The sequence below is a fragment of the Aethina tumida genome, chromosome 1 (assembly GCF_024364675.1).
Source record: "Aethina tumida isolate Nest 87 chromosome 1, icAetTumi1.1, whole genome shotgun sequence".
Lineage (NCBI taxonomy): Eukaryota > Metazoa > Arthropoda > Insecta > Coleoptera > Nitidulidae > Aethina > Aethina tumida.
The window spans coordinates 45720017-45738561 of NC_065435.1; the positions used below are offsets into that span (position 1 = coordinate 45720017).

Below are 18545 nucleotides of genomic sequence, written 5' to 3' on the forward strand. Positions count from 1 at the left end.
ATTAACATACAACATAATTAATATAATAACAACTTACTCAGTATAAAAATACCAATATTTAAAAATTACCACAAAATAAAATTCAATTATTACTATGGCAGTGTAATAAAAAAATACTGAATTGAGTAACTAATAACTAATTTTCGCACCAATTTATAACAAACATAAGGCGAGTATTGCAATACTATGAAAAAAACAAACAATAAAACATTAATTGAAGGGAAAATAACTAGTAGTCATAGAATTAAAACACATCTTTAAATACAATGATAGTACCTAAACCAAATACACACATAAATATTTGTTGAACAGAAAAATTTATGATCTTATAATATATGTTTTTACATATTTATAAATTTTTCACTCAATTTTTATTGAAAAACAGTCTTTTTCGAGGGGTGAGGTAAAATGGTTAGACTAGACTGGAATGAATTATTACTAAATTATTACAAAATCATCTTATTTTATTAAGGTGTGTAACAAGTTTATCTACTTTTTTGTTAATTCTAAGAAGTACTAGAAACCCTAAAACTACTGAAACTATTGTAACGACCATTCCTATTGATTCGAATATAAGCTTCGGTGCAAATATCTTCCACGCCATCAAGTGTCTGCAATGGATGGTGGCCGACATCATACAAGCGAACACCTAAAACAAATTAGGTCAACAAAACTAGAACAACAAGTTAGGTGATTATTAAAAATACGTACCCTGATACCATGACACATGATATATTTACATGCAAGTGTAAACGTGGACGTTACCATCAAATCATCCCTCTCGTAAAGCAATACCTCTCCTCTCTGCGAAGCCGATTGCAACTCGTGTTTCTTTCCCAGCACCGAGGGTATCATTACGAATACGTTGAACGGTGCGATCAGTATCAAAGGCAACAAGAAACCCATAAGAATATTCGAACAAAACGTATTAATAATTACCAAAGTGCCGGGCACATAGTTATAAATCGAAACACCACGTAATCCGACAAACGCCGCTTCCCAGTTTATGTTTGGAAATGATGCCTGGTGTCCAGTTCCATAAAAGAAGTATTGGGACAGTATAACCCACACCAAAACGGATATGTGAGGCACGTCAAATAAGCTCTCTGAAAAAATAATAACATAGCATACAATAAATATGGACTAATACAAATTTTAACAAATCAAATATCTTTTAAATAAACTTAAATATGTTGAATAATTGAAAAGTAGTCTTACCTATTGTCGAAGCCTGTTCAATCCTGATAATAGATGTAATTATTAGAACGAAGCCGACAGTCAAAAACATAATAAGAGCAGATGGTGCTACAAAATCGCCAAGCAAAAGACAGAAAATCATGCTCAAGTAGATGCCAGCAATTACATACACTGCACTGTACACAGTACCCAATCCACAGACTATTGGTACATCATCTTTATTACGTACTTCTGTATAAGCTTTCTTCATTTTATTAAACAGTTGCGGTATGATATTGTCTTCAGTATTAACATTTATGTCTACCTCATTTTTTCTTGGAAGAATATACACACAAAGCGGGTCAAAAATAATAGTAACTAAACCAAAATATGAGAATCCATAAACAACCCAAGCTAAAATATTCTCTGGAATGTATGGATGGATGTTCCTTTTAGGTTGATTGGGAAGTTTATTTATTCCCCAATATCCAGCTATACAAACAACCAAGACTGATGGCAAATATTTTGCCAAAGTTACATTAACTGTATAACCATTTAGATTTCCACACTCTCGCAACCAAACTTTGGTGACAAATACAAATAATCCAAGACAAATTAATGTAATTATAAACTGAACCTTTGATGTCTCCATTTTGGACGTAATATTACTAATTTCATGTGGTGATTCAAAACACCATTGCTGCTCTTCTCTACATCGCCAAAAATACAGAGTACACCTAACCAAAGCAGCAACGCAGAGAGCTAAAAAGAAGAGCTTTATTTTTGACCTTTTTAATGTATTGCTTTCAGATTTCTTTTGGTTCTTGTTATCTGCAGTATTTGTAGAACTGATACCAATAGTGCCGATAATAATTACAGATACTAATAGAAACAATAATACAAAGCATTCCTCAATAATGTAACTGTTAGAAAATACCCCACAGACACTACCAACTAATATAAGGCGACAAATGCCATTAGAAAGTTTATTTAATTTTCTTCTATCATGCCAATTCTGACTAATAACTTCCCAATTTTGTATAACTAATACAACCATCATAAGCTGTGATGTAACGCCATTAGCAAAAAATATGTTTGAAGACAAATTATCACTTATATCAAAATAATAAAGGCCAACAACGAACAAAGTAGAAATACTAATAGCCGCAATTGAACATAGAACAAAGGAACTTTGAAATATTTCCGGTAATCTTTGTGAAGGAATACCATCAACTATGGTAAATGCAAAGAATATTGAAAGAAACATGAACAACAATCCACGAGTCATCGAATAAGAATCAAACTGTACCCAGACCTCTTCACACATAGTTCTCAAACTAATAACGAAGTCCGAAAGATCTTCGGCAAAAACTTTAAATTTCTTTTCCGAATCTATCGAACGAAGATTGGATTTGAGTACTGCGTATTTTTCATAGTAAGTTTTCAAAGTGTCTTCATTAAATGTGGACGTTTTCTCAGAATATGCTCTAATGTACTCCAGAACTTGCTGTACATTGGCCCACAGTGAAAACAATGAGAGTTGCCACTCTTCAACATTGTCTGTTTTGTTGTTTAAAGGAAAACAATTAATGATGGCATTTCCAAGGCTTTGAAAAGGTGTAGGAACACCTAAGATTGTTGCGAGTGTAGGCACTAAATCGATTTGCTTGACGGATTGCTGGACTGGACCAAAATTAGACAATACTTCTTTGGAGTACACGAACATTCCCGCGGTGACCTCATCTTCGCTTTCGCCGCCATGGTCTCCCGTCACAGTCATTCCATGGTCTCCAATCACAAATAACATTGTGTCCTTATCCATTTGGTTTACCACTCTCCTAGAAAATGATTTTCAATAAAATAATATATCTAATTAAGTATAATTGAGGAATAATAAATAATTGATTTTAGGAAAAACGAAATATAAAGAATATTATTTTAGCAACAAATTTTTATAAAACAAATTATATTTACTTTATGACATCATTCATTTCTCCCAATTTTCTGCTCATTTCTGGATGGCTTGGTCCATGTTTGTGTCCAGCATGATCTACTCCTAGATAATGGCCAATTAGTAAATGCCAATCATTTTTCTTTATTTCGGGAAACAAATTGAGTGTAACACCATTATCAACAGTGTCTAAATCCCAAACATTAAAAGATGGATAAGGATAACTTCTTAAAAATCTATCAGGATAAAGCCCAGTCCAGGTGTCATCACCCATAAAAACAGTATTGTAACCATTCCTTGATAACTAAAATACAATGATTAACTTTGAACATAAATATGAGCCAATATTCTTAGTTACCTGATCTATTAAATTATCTTCATTAATTGAAGAGGTTGCAAAATTGGAACCAGCATCAATAAATGTAGGCAAGCTACCAGTTGTTAGTCCTTTAAGCCTCTGCATTGTTGTTGTTGGGGGATCAGCAATAAACTTGTAGAGTCTTGTTGATTCAGGATATTTTGTCTTGAGTTCATGTATGATGGGCAATTTGTTCTGATAAAATTTGGGATTTTGTGTCTTCTCATCATACACAGTGAAGTCATATCTCAAAGCGTCCACAACCAGCAATATAACCTTTGCTTTAGGTGGTAGACATATCCCCGCAGCATTGTCCATTTCTTCCATTATCTTAACAACTTTGTGGTTATAAAGGCACTGATCTTCATGGCCGTTTGTTACGTTTTCCAAAAATGATTGTCCATCAGGGCAAGGTACGTCTTTATGTGATAAACACGTAGAATTATTATTTTGAACAACTCTGGTTAATAAAAATCCTCTATTGAATAACAATATCGAAGAAACAATTAAATAGCACAGCCACACTAAGAACAATACATAATTTAATTGCTGCCCCATATTTTAAGTTAGTCCACGGCTTAATAAAGCGATAATTGCTTTATTTTATTTATTACTTAATTTATATCATATTTGGTATGACACTTGACAATTTATCCGGTAGGTTTATTTTATCTACCGCGTTGACGTATTTGAACTATCAATTACTATACGAACTACCGATATAAAAACGCGGACTATTCAAAAACTGAAATTATCAAATTAAATATTTACTTAGGTAATGAAATTGTTATCAAAATGTAGTAACTTAAAAATAAAGAACCTCGAAATTATATCAGTTAAATGTGTTTAGACATATTTTTTATGTCAAAGTTCAAATCGGGAGAGGAAATAATAAAGGCTGAGATAAACTAATAACATAAACAAATGTTTAGTATTACTTCAGTCCTATTTTAATATTGGCACGAGATTATTTTGTGATTTAAATTTTAAGACATTTAATAATATACAATTTTAAAAATGTGGATAAGGGTGTTGTTACTGTTTTTAATAAAATGTGCATTAGTTATTCATGGACAAGAAAGGTAATTTGCATGCGTTTTAAACCTAATTAAAGACTTTTTAATTGGTGTATTTTAGAGTTGCCGAAAACCGATACAATAAAGACCGGGGGTTTCTATTAACAATGCCTAAAACGTTAATTAATGGGAAAAATGAAAGCGTCTGTTTATCATTGCATTCCTTTAATTTTCCAACAACGGTAATTGTTGATTTGAAATGGAAAGATGAACATTTTTCTACTAATAATATTCTTAAAACAGGTGATTTTTAATACATATTTTTTAAGAAATCCATTAAATTTCACATAAAGCAATTGTTATAACCCTGAAATAAATTTTTCACAGGATATACCAGATAAAGTATTTAAAGATTCTAGCCTTGAAATGGATGCATTTATCTTAGATGTGTTAATGACCGGATTTTTTATGCAATTCCTTTAAAGCTATATTACAAATTACGCAGTCGCATGCATTTAATTGTTGACAATTTATTCTTGTGTGGTAACGTATTATTAAACTAAACGTGACTGGTTCAAGAATTAAAGATCACGTTGACATTACAATGCGTCTCTACGAAGAAAATGTGTCTACTTATTGTATGATGGCCTATTTTAAACAGATTGTACAAGAAATATTATTTTATGGAATAATAAGAAAAAATTATATTTTTTACCTGAAACATGTTTAGTAATATTTTTGTAAATATTCGTTATAATTACCAGATACTATTTTTGTCAGAATATTTATTGAGATATTAATTAGTATTTTATAATTTCCATTTTAGATTACACATGTTTTCCTTTATACGTACCTCTTTTACCAATTGAAGATCCACAATTTGTGAAAGTAAAAGTAAACATTCAGAACAGTGGGACTTTAACATCATCTCGCAACCAGGATCCTATTTTATTGTACCCCCACAAGGCAAATAAAACTTTTATTGAAACTGATAGATACATTTACAAACCAGGCGACACAATAAAAATACGTTTATTGACAATAAATAATGATTTATTACCACAAAGTGGAACAGTAAGTAATTAAGGGCAAAAATTAATAAATTCCTCAATAAATTCAATTTTTAGATAAACGAAATTAAAATAAAAAATCCTTTGGATGTAACGGTCGCTATTTGGGAGAACTTAAAGGCAAACATGGGTGGACCAGGAATAATTCAGTTCGAATATTTGTTACTTCAGGAATCAATTACTGTAAGGGAAACATAAATTATACGCAAGTAAATAATAATTCGTTGATAATTTTCTAAAAGGGAAAATGGAAAATTGAAATGCCTGGTGAGACCGTGTATTTTCTTGTGGAAAAATACGTCTTGCCGAAATTTCAAGTGGAGGTGGACCATCCAAAAACCGTTTATTTTGAAGAAGAAAGCGTACAGTTAAAAGTATGTGGCAAATATAGCTATGGCAAAAATGTTAATGGATACGGTTTAATTAAAGTAATTGACTCACATTCTAACATGCAAACTCTATACAAAACAAAAAGAGTGAGTTACAGTTTTGTACTTTGGCCCAATTTAAATACATTGAGTTTTAGCTTACTGACGGCTGTACAGACTTTGTAATCACCAGAAATGAATTGAACTTAGAAAATATAAATAGTCTTCTTACGAGCGATCCAAAGATTTATGTCCATATAACTGCTACAGTAACAGAATACGGTACAAATAGAATGCAAATGGCCATGGTAAAATGTTTAGTTGTTACGAAACCGTACAATTTAAAATTTGTTGGGGACTCCATGTTTTTACCAGGACTGCCATATAAAGGGAAACTGCAATTTTTCAATGTTCATATTGGAATGAGATCTCAGATGTTTGAAATTTGTTACAATTTTGCCATCAATAAAAGCTGGAATTATTTAAACAATGAACAGTGTTCGAACTACACTATGTTAGACAATCAAAGATTTATTGAATTTAACATATTGCCCTTGCAAAGTAGAGTTATACACATTCATTTAACAGTAAGTATAAAAATTGGTTTGTTCCATTTAACTGAAGAGTCTCTTACAGGCTAGATCTCTGAATAACTCTGAAATATTTGATAGCTTTTTGGTGCTGAGGCAACATTCTCTCAGCAATAGATATTTTTCAATTGAGGGCGCACCCAATAACAACGCTTGCAACACTCATCAAACGTTTCGTATATCATTAAGGAGGGACAAATTTGCCACCAAGGAGAATGTGGCTTTTTACTACATGGTAAAATAAAGTTTGTGGCGCAAATTCTCCCTCATTGAGTTACTTTATTACAGATAAAATCACGCCATCAATTACATCATATGGGGAAATATGTGTATACTGTAAGAAATCCGTCAGAAGAATCCGAAGAAGAACTAAAAAATATAATAGGTGATAAACACAAATTTAATAGGAATTCCCCATTGGAAATGGAGGACTTTACGTTCACTGCTGATCTAAAATCTATGATTCTGAGTAGCTATCAGATTTTGATATACCACATAACAAAAGGGGGTGAAGTAATCGCTGCTTCCAGACATGTGGAGTTAGAACCGTGTCTACAAAATAAGGTTGTACATTTATTACACATCTGGTAAGATGATGACTGTATTTTTGTGTTTAGGTAAATGCAAAGTGGTTACATAAACAGTTGTATCCCGGATCTACTGCAGCTTTGCTCTTAAACGTCAGTTCTGATTCGATTTGTTCGATTTCCGCAATCGATAAGTCGGTGTCATTTTTGGAAAATCACAATAAAAAATTAGATGTTCACAAACTGCTTTCGCCATTTTTAAAAGAAAAGCCAGTCGCTGAAACCAATCGAAGAACATGCATACCTCCTAATAAAAAACAAGCTAGACGTATGTTGTGCTGACAAAACCATTAAATGATAAGTAAATTCCATAAAATTTCCAGATATTTCATACACGGAGGATGAACAAAGACATCGCAGTAAGAGACACGTATTTCCGTTTTCTGAAGATTACGACTCGTTTGATGTGTTCAATGTGAGTTAAGAATTCATTCAACGAATTTAAATGAAATAAAATTTGTTTTAGAAACTCAATACCATTGTTATCTCAAATTTAAAAATTATAACAAAACCTTGTTACACTGGTAAGTATTTAAAACCTCACAGTTGATTTTTTCAAGTAAATTATTTTATCGTTAAGGTCCTTTAGTCCAGCCACAAGAGGAAGGTAACAGTGCCGAAACTCAGTGTTTTAAAATATTAAATGCGTAATTTCTAGTGCAATACATAACGCGCACTCAAACAGATGAATATGAAGAGCAAAATGAAGAAACGACACTTTCGGTACGGTCATATTTCCCAGAAACTTGGTTATGGGATTTGGTGAAGGTTGAGAAGTAAGTTTAATTACGTTCAACTTCAATTAATACGTATAACACTATTGATAATTTCAGAAACAAACCCGTAAAAGAGGAGAGGATTCTTCCACACACAATTACCAACTGGAAAACTAACGTAATGTGCGTTTCTGCTACTGATGGTATTGGTTTCAGTCAAGAAATAGAAATATCCGCATTTCAACCGTTCTTTGTCGATGTCGTAACGCCCTATTCCGTCAAAAGAGAAGAATATTTTTATGTTCCAATTACCGTATTTAATTACCTCAATTACAGTTTACCAGTTAGTACTTCTTTTAAAATACAGTAATCAGGGAAAGACTAATTAATAAATTTCAGATTCGTATAAAATTGGAATACACTGACAATTTGGAGTCGGACAACTCAATAGGGAACTTATCGCACTGCGTGACACCAAATGCAACAATTAATCATGTATTTAACTTGAAAGCTTTAACTACTGGAAGTGGTAACATAACTGTTTTAACAGAAGTAGACACCGATTTTCCCTCAAAATGTGGTCCAGATTCGGTTGTAAACAAAAGGTGAAATCGATTCGTTTTATAGTAAATTGTTAATTACCTTAATATTTTAGGGATATCGTTCAAAAGAGCATAATTATTGAACCCGAAGGGTATCCCGTAAAAATAACAAAGTCAGCACTTTTGTGTGGCTCAGGTAAATTATTATTACTCTAAATATTTATAAAAACAAAATCAAATTTATCAATTTTAGGGGAGAGAGAGTCAAAAAATATATCTTGGGAAATATCTACGCCAGATGACATTGTATCAAAAACAGCTAAGGCTTACGTAGCATTTAACGGAGATATTCTGGGGCCTGCAATTGAGGTAAATTGTATTTATAATGGGATTTTTAAAATCATGTAAACATTCCCATTTTAAGAACCTGGAAAATTTACTGTCCATTCCTATGGGTTGTGGAGAACAAGTAATGGCATCGGTGGCGCCGAATTTGTACGTGATGCGTTATTTAGAAGCCACCGGAAAATTAACAACATCAATGAGACAAAGGATAACGAGAAATTTAAAAATAGGCTATCAAAGGATTCTTAACTATGCTCACAGGGATGGTTCGTTTTCAGCTTTCGGTTATCACGACAGTTCAGGTTCAATGTTTTTAACTGCTTTCGTTGTAAAAACTCTACAAGAGGCCAAAAAGTATGTATACGTAGATCAGCGTGTCATTAACAAGGCAGTTAATTGGATATTTAAACACCAATTGGAAAATGGATGTTTTAACGCTATGCTGCACGTTTTCCAAGACATGGTAAAGTATATTAATGAAAATATTCAGTATAATTATTAAAATAAAATTTAGGGAGGTACAAGTATGGAGAACAGTACAGCCGGTCTGACGGCGTATGTAATATTGAGTCTTGAGGAAGCTAACATTCCGATACCCACAGAAGTGAAGACGAACGCCAAATATTGCATTAGAAGTTTGAACAATCCTGACAAGTACTCTCTTGCGATAAGTTGTTACGCTTTATTTAAAGTAAGCTGGATTAGTGAGGCCAGCAGAATGTTAAATAGATTAATGTTGCTGGGTCATCAACACCAAAACATGATGTGGTGGAGCGTACAAGGTACCGCTCATTAAATTATCAAATTTTCACTGTATTACATTTTCTGATCAACAGATGAAAAACAATCAACGGCTACAGATTTAGAATTGACGGGTTATGTGCTGAAGGCTCTCCTGCACCAGAATAGTGATGAAAGTCTTGCTAATGCTCATTCTGCTGTTAGATGGTTGGTATCCAAACAGGGACCGCATGGAGGGTTTAAAACAACACAGGTACAATTTAAATTGTTTATTTAGACGACTTCTAGATATTTGTTTTTAGGACACAGTGGTTGTTTTAGACGCTTTAACAAAATACGCAGCTTTGATAAACGAGAACAAGCTCGACCTTAAAATCAAAGTAAGTGCCAAAAATCAGCATTATAAATTCTCAATACAAAGTGAAGAAAAGATAAAATCTAAGAGAGTACCATTACGAGCAACGGACAATGAAATTTTAGTGGAGATATCAGGAAAAGGATGTATATTGGCACAGGTTTGATCTAATAAATTAGCATTTAATTCTAACTAATACTAAATAAAATTAAAGGTGGTATCGTCTTATTATTTAAAACACGCGAAGAAAAGCGAGGCATTTAAACTTCACTTAGACATAGCCCCCGTTTCGAATGTGGATCCTTGTTCTATTACATCTTTATCCCCATGCCTGGCTTATATGGGACCAGACACACAGTCTAATATGGCAGTTCTGGAAGTTACTTTACCATCTGGATATTCCGCAGATAGAGCTTCTTTATATAAATTGGTCGAGGCAGAATCTAAATCCAGTAAGATTTTTAATAATCTTTAATGTTTTTATATCATTTACTTATGATTACAGAGGTTAAAATGTTTGAAGAAATTAAAAATCAAGTTGTTTTGTATTTGACAAAGCTTAGTAACGAACAAGTATGTATTACATTTAATATAAATGAAAATACGTTGGTCGAAACGAGGAAGGATTCAATTATTAAACTTTATGATTACTACAAGCCGGAATACGAAAGCGTGCAATTTTATCACATGAACAAAGAGTGTTTGATAAATAATACACATTTGCCAGAAATTACAGGTATTAATTCATACGTGGACTTGTCAGTATATAACGAATAACCTTGTACAATAATTTTATAAAAAATATATATATTTTTTAGAAAGTCCCAATAAAAAGATTATCAACTTCACCAATGATTACATAGAGGATTCGTTCGCTTATAAAAACGGTAGGTCCACTTATATTACATAGATTGTTTATAAAGTAAATGATTTCCAGTTAATAAGGCGAAACGGGAAAGAAGGCACATCGACTCCAAGAAAAAATCAAATCTTAATCCAGATTTTGTAGACATGGACATGGATATGGCCACACCAAATGGTATGAACTGTATTATAATAAACTGTAGTTAAATCTAATAAATATCTCCAAAATGTTAGGAGTGGAAGGAAATAGGCCAGTCTATGTGAAAGCCCCTAAAAACATGACCATCAATAAAATAACATCAAAAATACGAAGAGACATAAACAGAAATAGGTTGAAGAAATTGCCTTCAGGTAAATATTCTGTAAAAAAAATAAGACGTATCATTTGACATGTTTTTAATAGATCACAACAGGCAGAAACGACAAATTAAATCGAATTTAAACCCAAATTTTGTCGATATGGATATGGAGATGGCAACACCTAATGGTAAGATAATTAAATGAGAGAATTTACATCAACCCTCTTACCTGAATTTGATAATTTATAATATTCTATTACTTTTAGGAATGGAGGGAAATGTTCCAACATACATTAAACCCAGCCAATCTTTATTAAAAAATATGACTAAAGCAAGTAATGTTTTTCACACATATGTATAAATTATTCATTCATATTCTACTATTATTAATGTTCTGCTAGTTTAATTTTATATTACAACTAAGTATATTAAATAAAATGTCACACAATAAATTATCCAAACAGATAATTTTTTAGAAGCAGAAGATTTGTAGGGAACATGTGTGGTTACATCGTCCGGAACGTGTAATGTAGAGACACATTCTGTGCCGACATCACATTCAGGGCAGTGTGGTGGAGTGTATACTTCACAAGTCATATCGGGGGGGCAATATTTGTTTAAACATGGGTCTTCGTTTACTCTGCAATCGCTATATGCTAAAAATAAAAAAACGTTTGACATTGTAATTTTACAGTTTTTAATAATTACAAAAATATTCAAAAGAAGGGAAGAGATAAAAACACAGATAACGATTACATGTTACAAAATGTGCAGCAAACCGGACAATAACTTGGTACTTACTATTAATACACACTTGATTTCTGCAACAACCTCCGCAACAACTTTTGTCGTCGGTACACTAAAAATTGATTCAATAATAATTTACAAATATAATTATTAACACTCACAAATTCGCCGCCAATTGCGCAGTCCTGGCATATCATTTGCGATATCAGCGAAAATATTATGACAACGTATTTCATGTTGCACAAAAGGTAAATAACTAGGTTTGAGAAAACTATATGAAACAGTGAGATTTCAAGGACTTAAAATAATTAGGAAATAGTAGTGAAATCACTTTGCACGTTACTAATAACAACGGTCAATATTATGAATAAAAAAATCACTTCTTATAATAATTGTAAAATAATGATAATAAATGCAATGTTATGCCAAAGCAGTACTTACCAGTTAAAAATGAATTGTTTAAAGCCATTCAACTGACAACTTTTATATACTGCAGCACTAATTCAAGCAACAGCATAAAATGAGGGTGGTGGATAAATAATAAAAAGGAAATAAAAATCAAACAAAATTGAGTAGAACACTACAAAATTTATTATGTGCTAATCAACGTATACAATGAGACAGCAGCCATACACAGGGCCTGTACACCTTTTAGTGGGTAAAAATATTAAAAATGAACACAGAAAAATATTCCAACTGATAATAATAAGTGTTGTAGCATCCCAATTTAATAAATTCGAAATATCACAATTTTCTGAGCTGAAACGTGGAATTTAAATAAAAATAAAACAAGTATGAACGCAACAAACTAAAAACAAAACACTGGAAAAAGGAATGTTATAAACGAAAGCTCACTATATATAAGTACAAACTACGATTCTTAAAATTTTACAAACGTGATGAATTAATACTGATAAATTTAAAAGAGTATTCAAAAAATATCAATGGTCAATATCATAAAAGAGATGTAAAACAGTCTTCAGATTTAAGTCTTTTAACCAAATAAACCTTATTGGCACTTACTTTGGAAGAAAATTAGTTCAAAAAATAACATAAAAAACAGGAACATTCAATCACATTTAGTTTCGAAATAAAAAATGAGTATTAATGATAAGTCTTACAAATAAAATAAGTAGACCTATTTATCATACGAAAATTAAATAAAAACCCTAAAAATAACCCAGAAAGCGAAAGATATTGGGTGTAAATAAATAAGAAAATGAACACTACATGTTACACGTATATATAAATATTGTTCATGATTAAACTTCAACAGAGACTGGCGGCGTGCTCGTTTCAGTAGAGTCTTCTATTTTTTTAACCTTAATTTCACTATCATCGACTTTCGATTCCTCAGCACCGTTCTTTTCGTCAGTTTTTTCATTACCGTTTTGTGGTCCTTCAGCACCGTTCTCAACTTTTCCGTTTTTATCAACGCCATTTGCTAATTCACTTTTGTTTTCCTTCTCATCCACTTCAGCGTTCTTTCCGTTAGCTACTGGTTCGGATATTTCCTTGGCATCCACCGATTTCTCTTCCTTAGAATCTGCCACTTCTTCGTCTTTTGATTCGGCAGATTTTGACGAATCTTCTACACTTTCTGGTTGCTCATTTGAGTCGTCCTTCTCTGATTCGACAGTTTCCTGTGCAACTTCATCTTTTGCTTCACTCTTTTCTTCCACAGTCTCTTCCTTTGCTTCTTCTGCCGCTTCCTCTGTTGGTTTAGCTTCTTCCACCTTTTCTTTAGTCTCTTCAGTCGCTTCCTCTTTAGCTTCTTCAGCTACTTCTACTTTGTCATCAGATTTGGTTTCTGATTCCTTGGAGTCAGTCTCCATTTTATCTTCTGCAGCTTCTTCAGCTGGTTGAACCTTGTCTTCTGCTTCCTTCGCTTCAACAGCTTCCTCTGGTTTAGATTCTTTTTCCTCGTTACTATCAGTCTCAGTTTTTTCCTCCTTAGATTCTACCTCATCTTTTTCTTTGGTTTCTTCAATTTTCTCTTCAGCTTTTTCATCAACTTTTTCATTCTCAGCAGTCTCTTTTTCGGGGGTTGCATCAGCCTTCTCTGAATCTACCTTCTCCGACTCATCTTTTTTGTCATCTGTTTCTTTGAGTTCCTCTGTACCGTTTGGAACTTCATCAGTATCCATGCTAGTAACAGCTTCAGCTTTATCTTCATTTTTAGTTGATTCAGTCTCTTTTTCTTCTTTCTCAATATCATCAGTCTTTTTGTCTTCAATTACTGGTTTAGGTTCTGAAATTTATTAAACTACTTTAAGGACAAAGCACACCAGAGAAATAATCTTCCACGTAAATAAAATAAATCTTATTATATTCCATAACTCATTACGAAAACAAACACCTTATAGAACAGAATTTTACCTTCTTGTGCGGTAGAGTCAACTTCCATAGTTTCTACTGGTTCTTCAGCTTTTTCAGTGGCTTCTCCAACTGTCGGCTTTTCTTCAGTCTCATTTGTTTCAACAGTCGCATCAGTCTTCGCTACTTTCGAAGGAGGAGCCTAAATACAAGAGTACCCAATAAGTTCAATTCGGCGATTTATTTACAATCAAACAAACTACAACGACAACAATAATTCTATTCACTGTTTTCTACATTCAACCACTGAACACACCTCTGACGTAGCTGGTTCTTCTTCAATCTTTCTTTTGGCGGGATTTTCGAAAGTTATGTCTTTGAAGCTAGATACAACAGTAAGTTCTTTCTTCACGTCGTCTGGAATTGGATCGTTTCCTTCACGGACAATCACCGCGGCGATCAAACCGGCGTCTCGGGCGGCTTTTACCTCTAAACAACAAACATTTCACGATATACCTATTGTCATTTTGTAAATCTAATAAAACACTACCTTCTGGTAAATCGGATACGAAAACGATCTCATCGCAAGCGACTTCGAGATCCTTGGCAATGTTTTCGTAACTTTCCTTCTTGGTCTTTTCGCCGACCACGCTCTGATCGTAGTATTTTGTGATGTGGCTGGTAAGATCTCCAGTGGTGGTTTTGGAGAACAGTAATTTTTGTGCGTCAGTTGTACCAGTGGAGTACAAAGCAATTTTGTGGGTCTTAGACCAGTTCTCGAAGGAGGAAGCGACTTCTTCAAAAACACTGAAATTGTTTAACATTAGAATTGCTGAATATAATCAACAGTTTCTTAAAATAACTAAGATTTAATATTTTTCTTTAAATTATGTAAAATATGAGTTTTTCGAAAATAACAGCTTTTCTACACAGATAATTTTCAATTACAAAAATTCTGTCAATAATTCAATTGATTTTGATTGATTAAAAAAAATACTCTAAATTTAAAAGAAAAACAATAACATAACATAAAACTGAATTAATCAAATAATGGAAATGTGTAATATTTAATTACACAATTAACTAATTTGTAACTAAAGCCTTAACATTTACATTAAAATAGTGAAAAATATGCAATATTTGTTTATTTTTTGTTATAATTTAACCACATTTGGAATAAAAAATAATTTTACAATACAGGCAGGTTTCAATTAGAAAATAATTTTAATGGTAAGTTTTAAATAAAGATACACTTAAAATCACAAAATGTATAAAATTGTTAAATATAATAAATATAACCCTTTGTGAAAATAAATAAGGCTTATTATTTATCTTTAAATTATATAAATTATGAGATTTTTTGGACAAAAATTCTATGTCACCAATTTAATTGAAAACAAATTTAAAAAAGATTATTTTAAATTTAAAATAATTAGATATTTTAAAAAATATATAAATATAAAACTGAATTAATTAAATGATGGAAATGTTTAATATTTGTTTATTATTATTTAACCACATTTGAGATTTCAATTTTAAATATTGACTGACATAAAAGTCACAAAACTTATAAAATCAAAATCTAATGAACCTAACGTTGATATAAAAATAGATATAAAATAAAAGATAAAATTGAATTATATGAAATAATGAAAAAATTTTTGTATGAAATACTTATCCAAATTAGTGGACATTTGGAACCAAAAAAATGATCAATTGTAAACAATTTCAAATTTACAATTAGGAAAAGAAAATGTGTAATATTTTGCAAATAAATAGTGAAAATTAAACCTATGCTGATATTGACGTAAATATAAAGAAATATAAGCAATAAAAATAATAAAAGAAAAGTATTTTTTTGAAAATTGAATCCGTCATATAAATTTAATTTACATTAAACACAAAAACAATTATTGAATTATTTGATTTGAATTTTAAATTATATAGAATGGCTTAAAGAAAAAACTATAAAATAAACAGATGCTAAAATCAACTTGTTAAAACAATGAGTAATAATAATGTATATATTTTAAAATAATAATAAAAACCTCTTATACGTAAATTCTTTAACTGTAATAATTGGCATTAAAAATAAACGGTTGTAACAAAATTACTTTTAAAAGCTGCTTATTTAAATGCAGGTATCAATATTCATTGGAAATACAAAAAGTGAATGTACTATTTAAACTATGCAGAATTTACCTGAAATGTGTCCCTATTATTTACCTTAACAATGATCTATTGAAAATTCAATTTTCACAAGCCCATTGACCCAAGATCCTTTTTACCCTATTTCATGGTAATTTTTGCACAAAGAATTTCTTAGATTTTACCTACTGCAACTTGTGTTAAAAAGTACAAAAGGAAAATTGCAGCATATTTTCTTTTTTCTGTATTTAAAATTAGAATCTTGTGCCTATGGTGGATATTTCAAAAATAAAATAATTTTAGGGATAGTAACTTTTAAATAAAACAATAATACAAATATAGACCTACTGTTGTTGGGGCTAATATAAAATATTGATAAAATTTTGAGTAATAAGCAAAACACTGGGTGGTAATGTGACACCATCAGCATTACTCATTGACCCAAGATCTGTTTAACCTATTTCATGGAAATTTTTGAACAAAGAATTTAGAAGACATTACCTACTGCCCCTTTTGTTAAGAAGTACAAAATTTACACAAGAGGAAAATTGCAGGATATTTTCTTTTTTCTGTATTTAAAATTAGGATCTTGTGCTTAGGGTGGATATTTCAAAAATAAAATAATTTCAGTGATCATGTAAAAACTAGTTACTTTTAAGTAAAATGATAACATAAACATAGACCAGCTGTTGTTGGGATTATTTTAAATGTTGATAAATTTTTAGTAATAAGCAAAACACTTACTGGGTAGTAATGTGACCATCAGCATATCCCTTCTCGTAGATGAGTTTCTGGAGGGTTTTAATGCCTTGATTGTTGCTTCTCTTGTCAGTTCCTTCTTTGATAGCTTCGAGTGCACTGGTCAATTCCAACTGTTCATCCTTGATTAACTTCACTGCTTCTTGTACAGTTGCATTTTCCCACTGGGCTTTCAAGAATTCTTCAGCATTCTTTAGCACATAGTCAAACAGCTCATCCTAAACAAAATTGTTAATAAATATCGTTAAATAATACAAAAAAACTAGTATTTACTAATAAATATTTAATAAAATTTTATTATTCAAATTATTGTCAGTGCAAATAAAAAGTAATTAAAAGAAAAAATACGCAATGAAAATAACCAAGTCGTCTCGGTAAAAGTGAATAAATTTGTAGCAATTGTTGTGTGGCAAAGCATTTTGTACAAGCTGTACCTAGACAAAGATGTGAATGCACGACAGCGAAACAAGGGCTAAATTTTTACCTGGACCCAAGGACAACCACCTAGTTTTGTTTGAAAACACGTGCAAATTTGCAAACCGACTTTCTGAATCGGAAACGGCTACAGAAAACCTCTAGATCGAAACAAAAATAATACCGAAAAGCGGAAAGAAATATTGTCCGACTAAACTTGCAAACATTAGGTTTGAGCGCGACAAGTAGTCAATATCTACATCGATTGAATAAAAACATTAAAATAAAGCGTTATTCTCTATGATGCATTCAAAAAAACTGACAAAATGACAATAAAACAGACAAACTGTATGCGTTTCAGTTGAGTACTTGAATAAAAAATGCAAATTTCTCACCTTTATAAACTTGGTAGAAGTCGTTGTACCGGCTACGTCCAGTAAAATCACCGAAGATTTCTCCAGAACCAGTGGAGTTAAACAACCGTTGTCTGCACTCATGATTTCAGTTTACTACTCGAATTGACTAGATACTAATATGTAAACGTTAATAACAATTTACAGAAAAGCTGGGTGTTTTTGCTGAACTAACGGCGGATCGAGTGCTGGAATGAAGTGGCTCTTTAACGATAAAATGGAGGATGCAGCGTCACGCACGCGTATTAGATTCTACCGCCAAACGATGTCGCACGAAGATACCCGAACTAGTTTGGCCAACTTTCTGGAACCAAAATTATTTGCAATTATTTTTAATTTTTATCGCAGTAATACTTGAACCAACGGATTTTCCGATCGATTTTCCATCGAATCGTGCTAAAATTATATTCCAGGAATAGATATAATTAAAGAAGTTGGTTTATTTTTATGTGTTTTTGTTTGAAGGCAGGTTGGTGTTCCGGACAATTGTTCCCGCTATTTTTAAATTTAAAAATGTAAACAAATCCTACACTTTAACTAATAATAAGAGATATTTTCAAAATTTTCGTTACTGTAATGTTATTTCCAATATGTATCATTGAAAATTCTTAGTAAATCATATCTCACAAGTAAATCTTAATATTTTTACACTGTTGTCAGATTTTACTACAGACCATTGTTATCTCAAAAACGAATTGTTTATGTGTATTAATTTTACACATCAATTAATTATTATATATTCCTGTCATGCTATCTTAATAGTTAACTTA

General features: G+C 31.7%; 3 protein-coding genes across 4 annotated transcripts; 1 reads left to right on the forward strand and 2 right to left on the reverse strand.

The window, feature by feature from the left end:
• Positions 1-239: 239 nt before the first annotated feature.
• On the reverse strand, positions 240-4086 carry LOC109599493 (GPI ethanolamine phosphate transferase 3). The gene is made up of 5 exons (XM_020015495.2): positions 3486-4086; positions 3151-3431; positions 1219-3014; positions 712-1106; positions 240-649 (listed from the first exon to the last, which is right to left on the reverse strand). The coding sequence occupies exons 1-5, from the start codon at positions 4041-4043 to the stop codon at positions 455-457; spliced, it is 3225 nt and encodes a 1074-aa protein (XP_019871054.1). The 5' UTR covers positions 4044-4086; the 3' UTR covers positions 240-454.
• Positions 4087-4450: 364 nt separating this feature from the next.
• LOC109599489 (murinoglobulin-2-like) lies at positions 4451-11430 on the forward strand. Of its 2 annotated transcripts, none has more exons than XM_020015491.2 (28): positions 4451-4567; positions 4623-4804; positions 5328-5575; positions 5629-5754; positions 5814-6047; positions 6098-6526; positions 6576-6764; positions 6818-7093; positions 7147-7384; positions 7440-7531; positions 7583-7640; positions 7697-7723; positions 7775-7892; positions 7950-8175; positions 8232-8437; positions 8488-8570; positions 8628-8743; positions 8799-9182; positions 9234-9501; positions 9556-9713; positions 9763-9975; positions 10030-10267; positions 10321-10551; positions 10634-10702; positions 10753-10854; positions 10914-11030; positions 11083-11166; positions 11245-11430. In XM_020015491.2, the coding sequence occupies exons 1-28, from the start codon at positions 4503-4505 to the stop codon at positions 11337-11339; spliced, it is 4872 nt and encodes a 1623-aa protein (XP_019871050.2). In that variant the 5' UTR covers positions 4451-4502; the 3' UTR covers positions 11340-11430. The 2 variants fall into 2 exon arrangements, with proteins under 2 accessions (XP_019871050.2, XP_049817832.1); XM_049961875.1 differs by having other exon boundaries at positions 7706-7723.
• Positions 11431-12293: 863 nt separating this feature from the next.
• LOC109599514 (enolase-phosphatase E1) lies at positions 12294-17991 on the reverse strand. Its single transcript, XM_020015511.2, has 6 exons — positions 17758-17991; positions 16934-17166; positions 14592-14848; positions 14358-14530; positions 14105-14243; positions 12294-13976 (listed from the first exon to the last, which is right to left on the reverse strand). The coding sequence occupies exons 1-6, from the start codon at positions 17857-17859 to the stop codon at positions 12988-12990; spliced, it is 1893 nt and encodes a 630-aa protein (XP_019871070.2). The 5' UTR covers positions 17860-17991; the 3' UTR covers positions 12294-12987.
• Between the last annotated feature and the right edge of the window lie 554 nt (positions 17992-18545).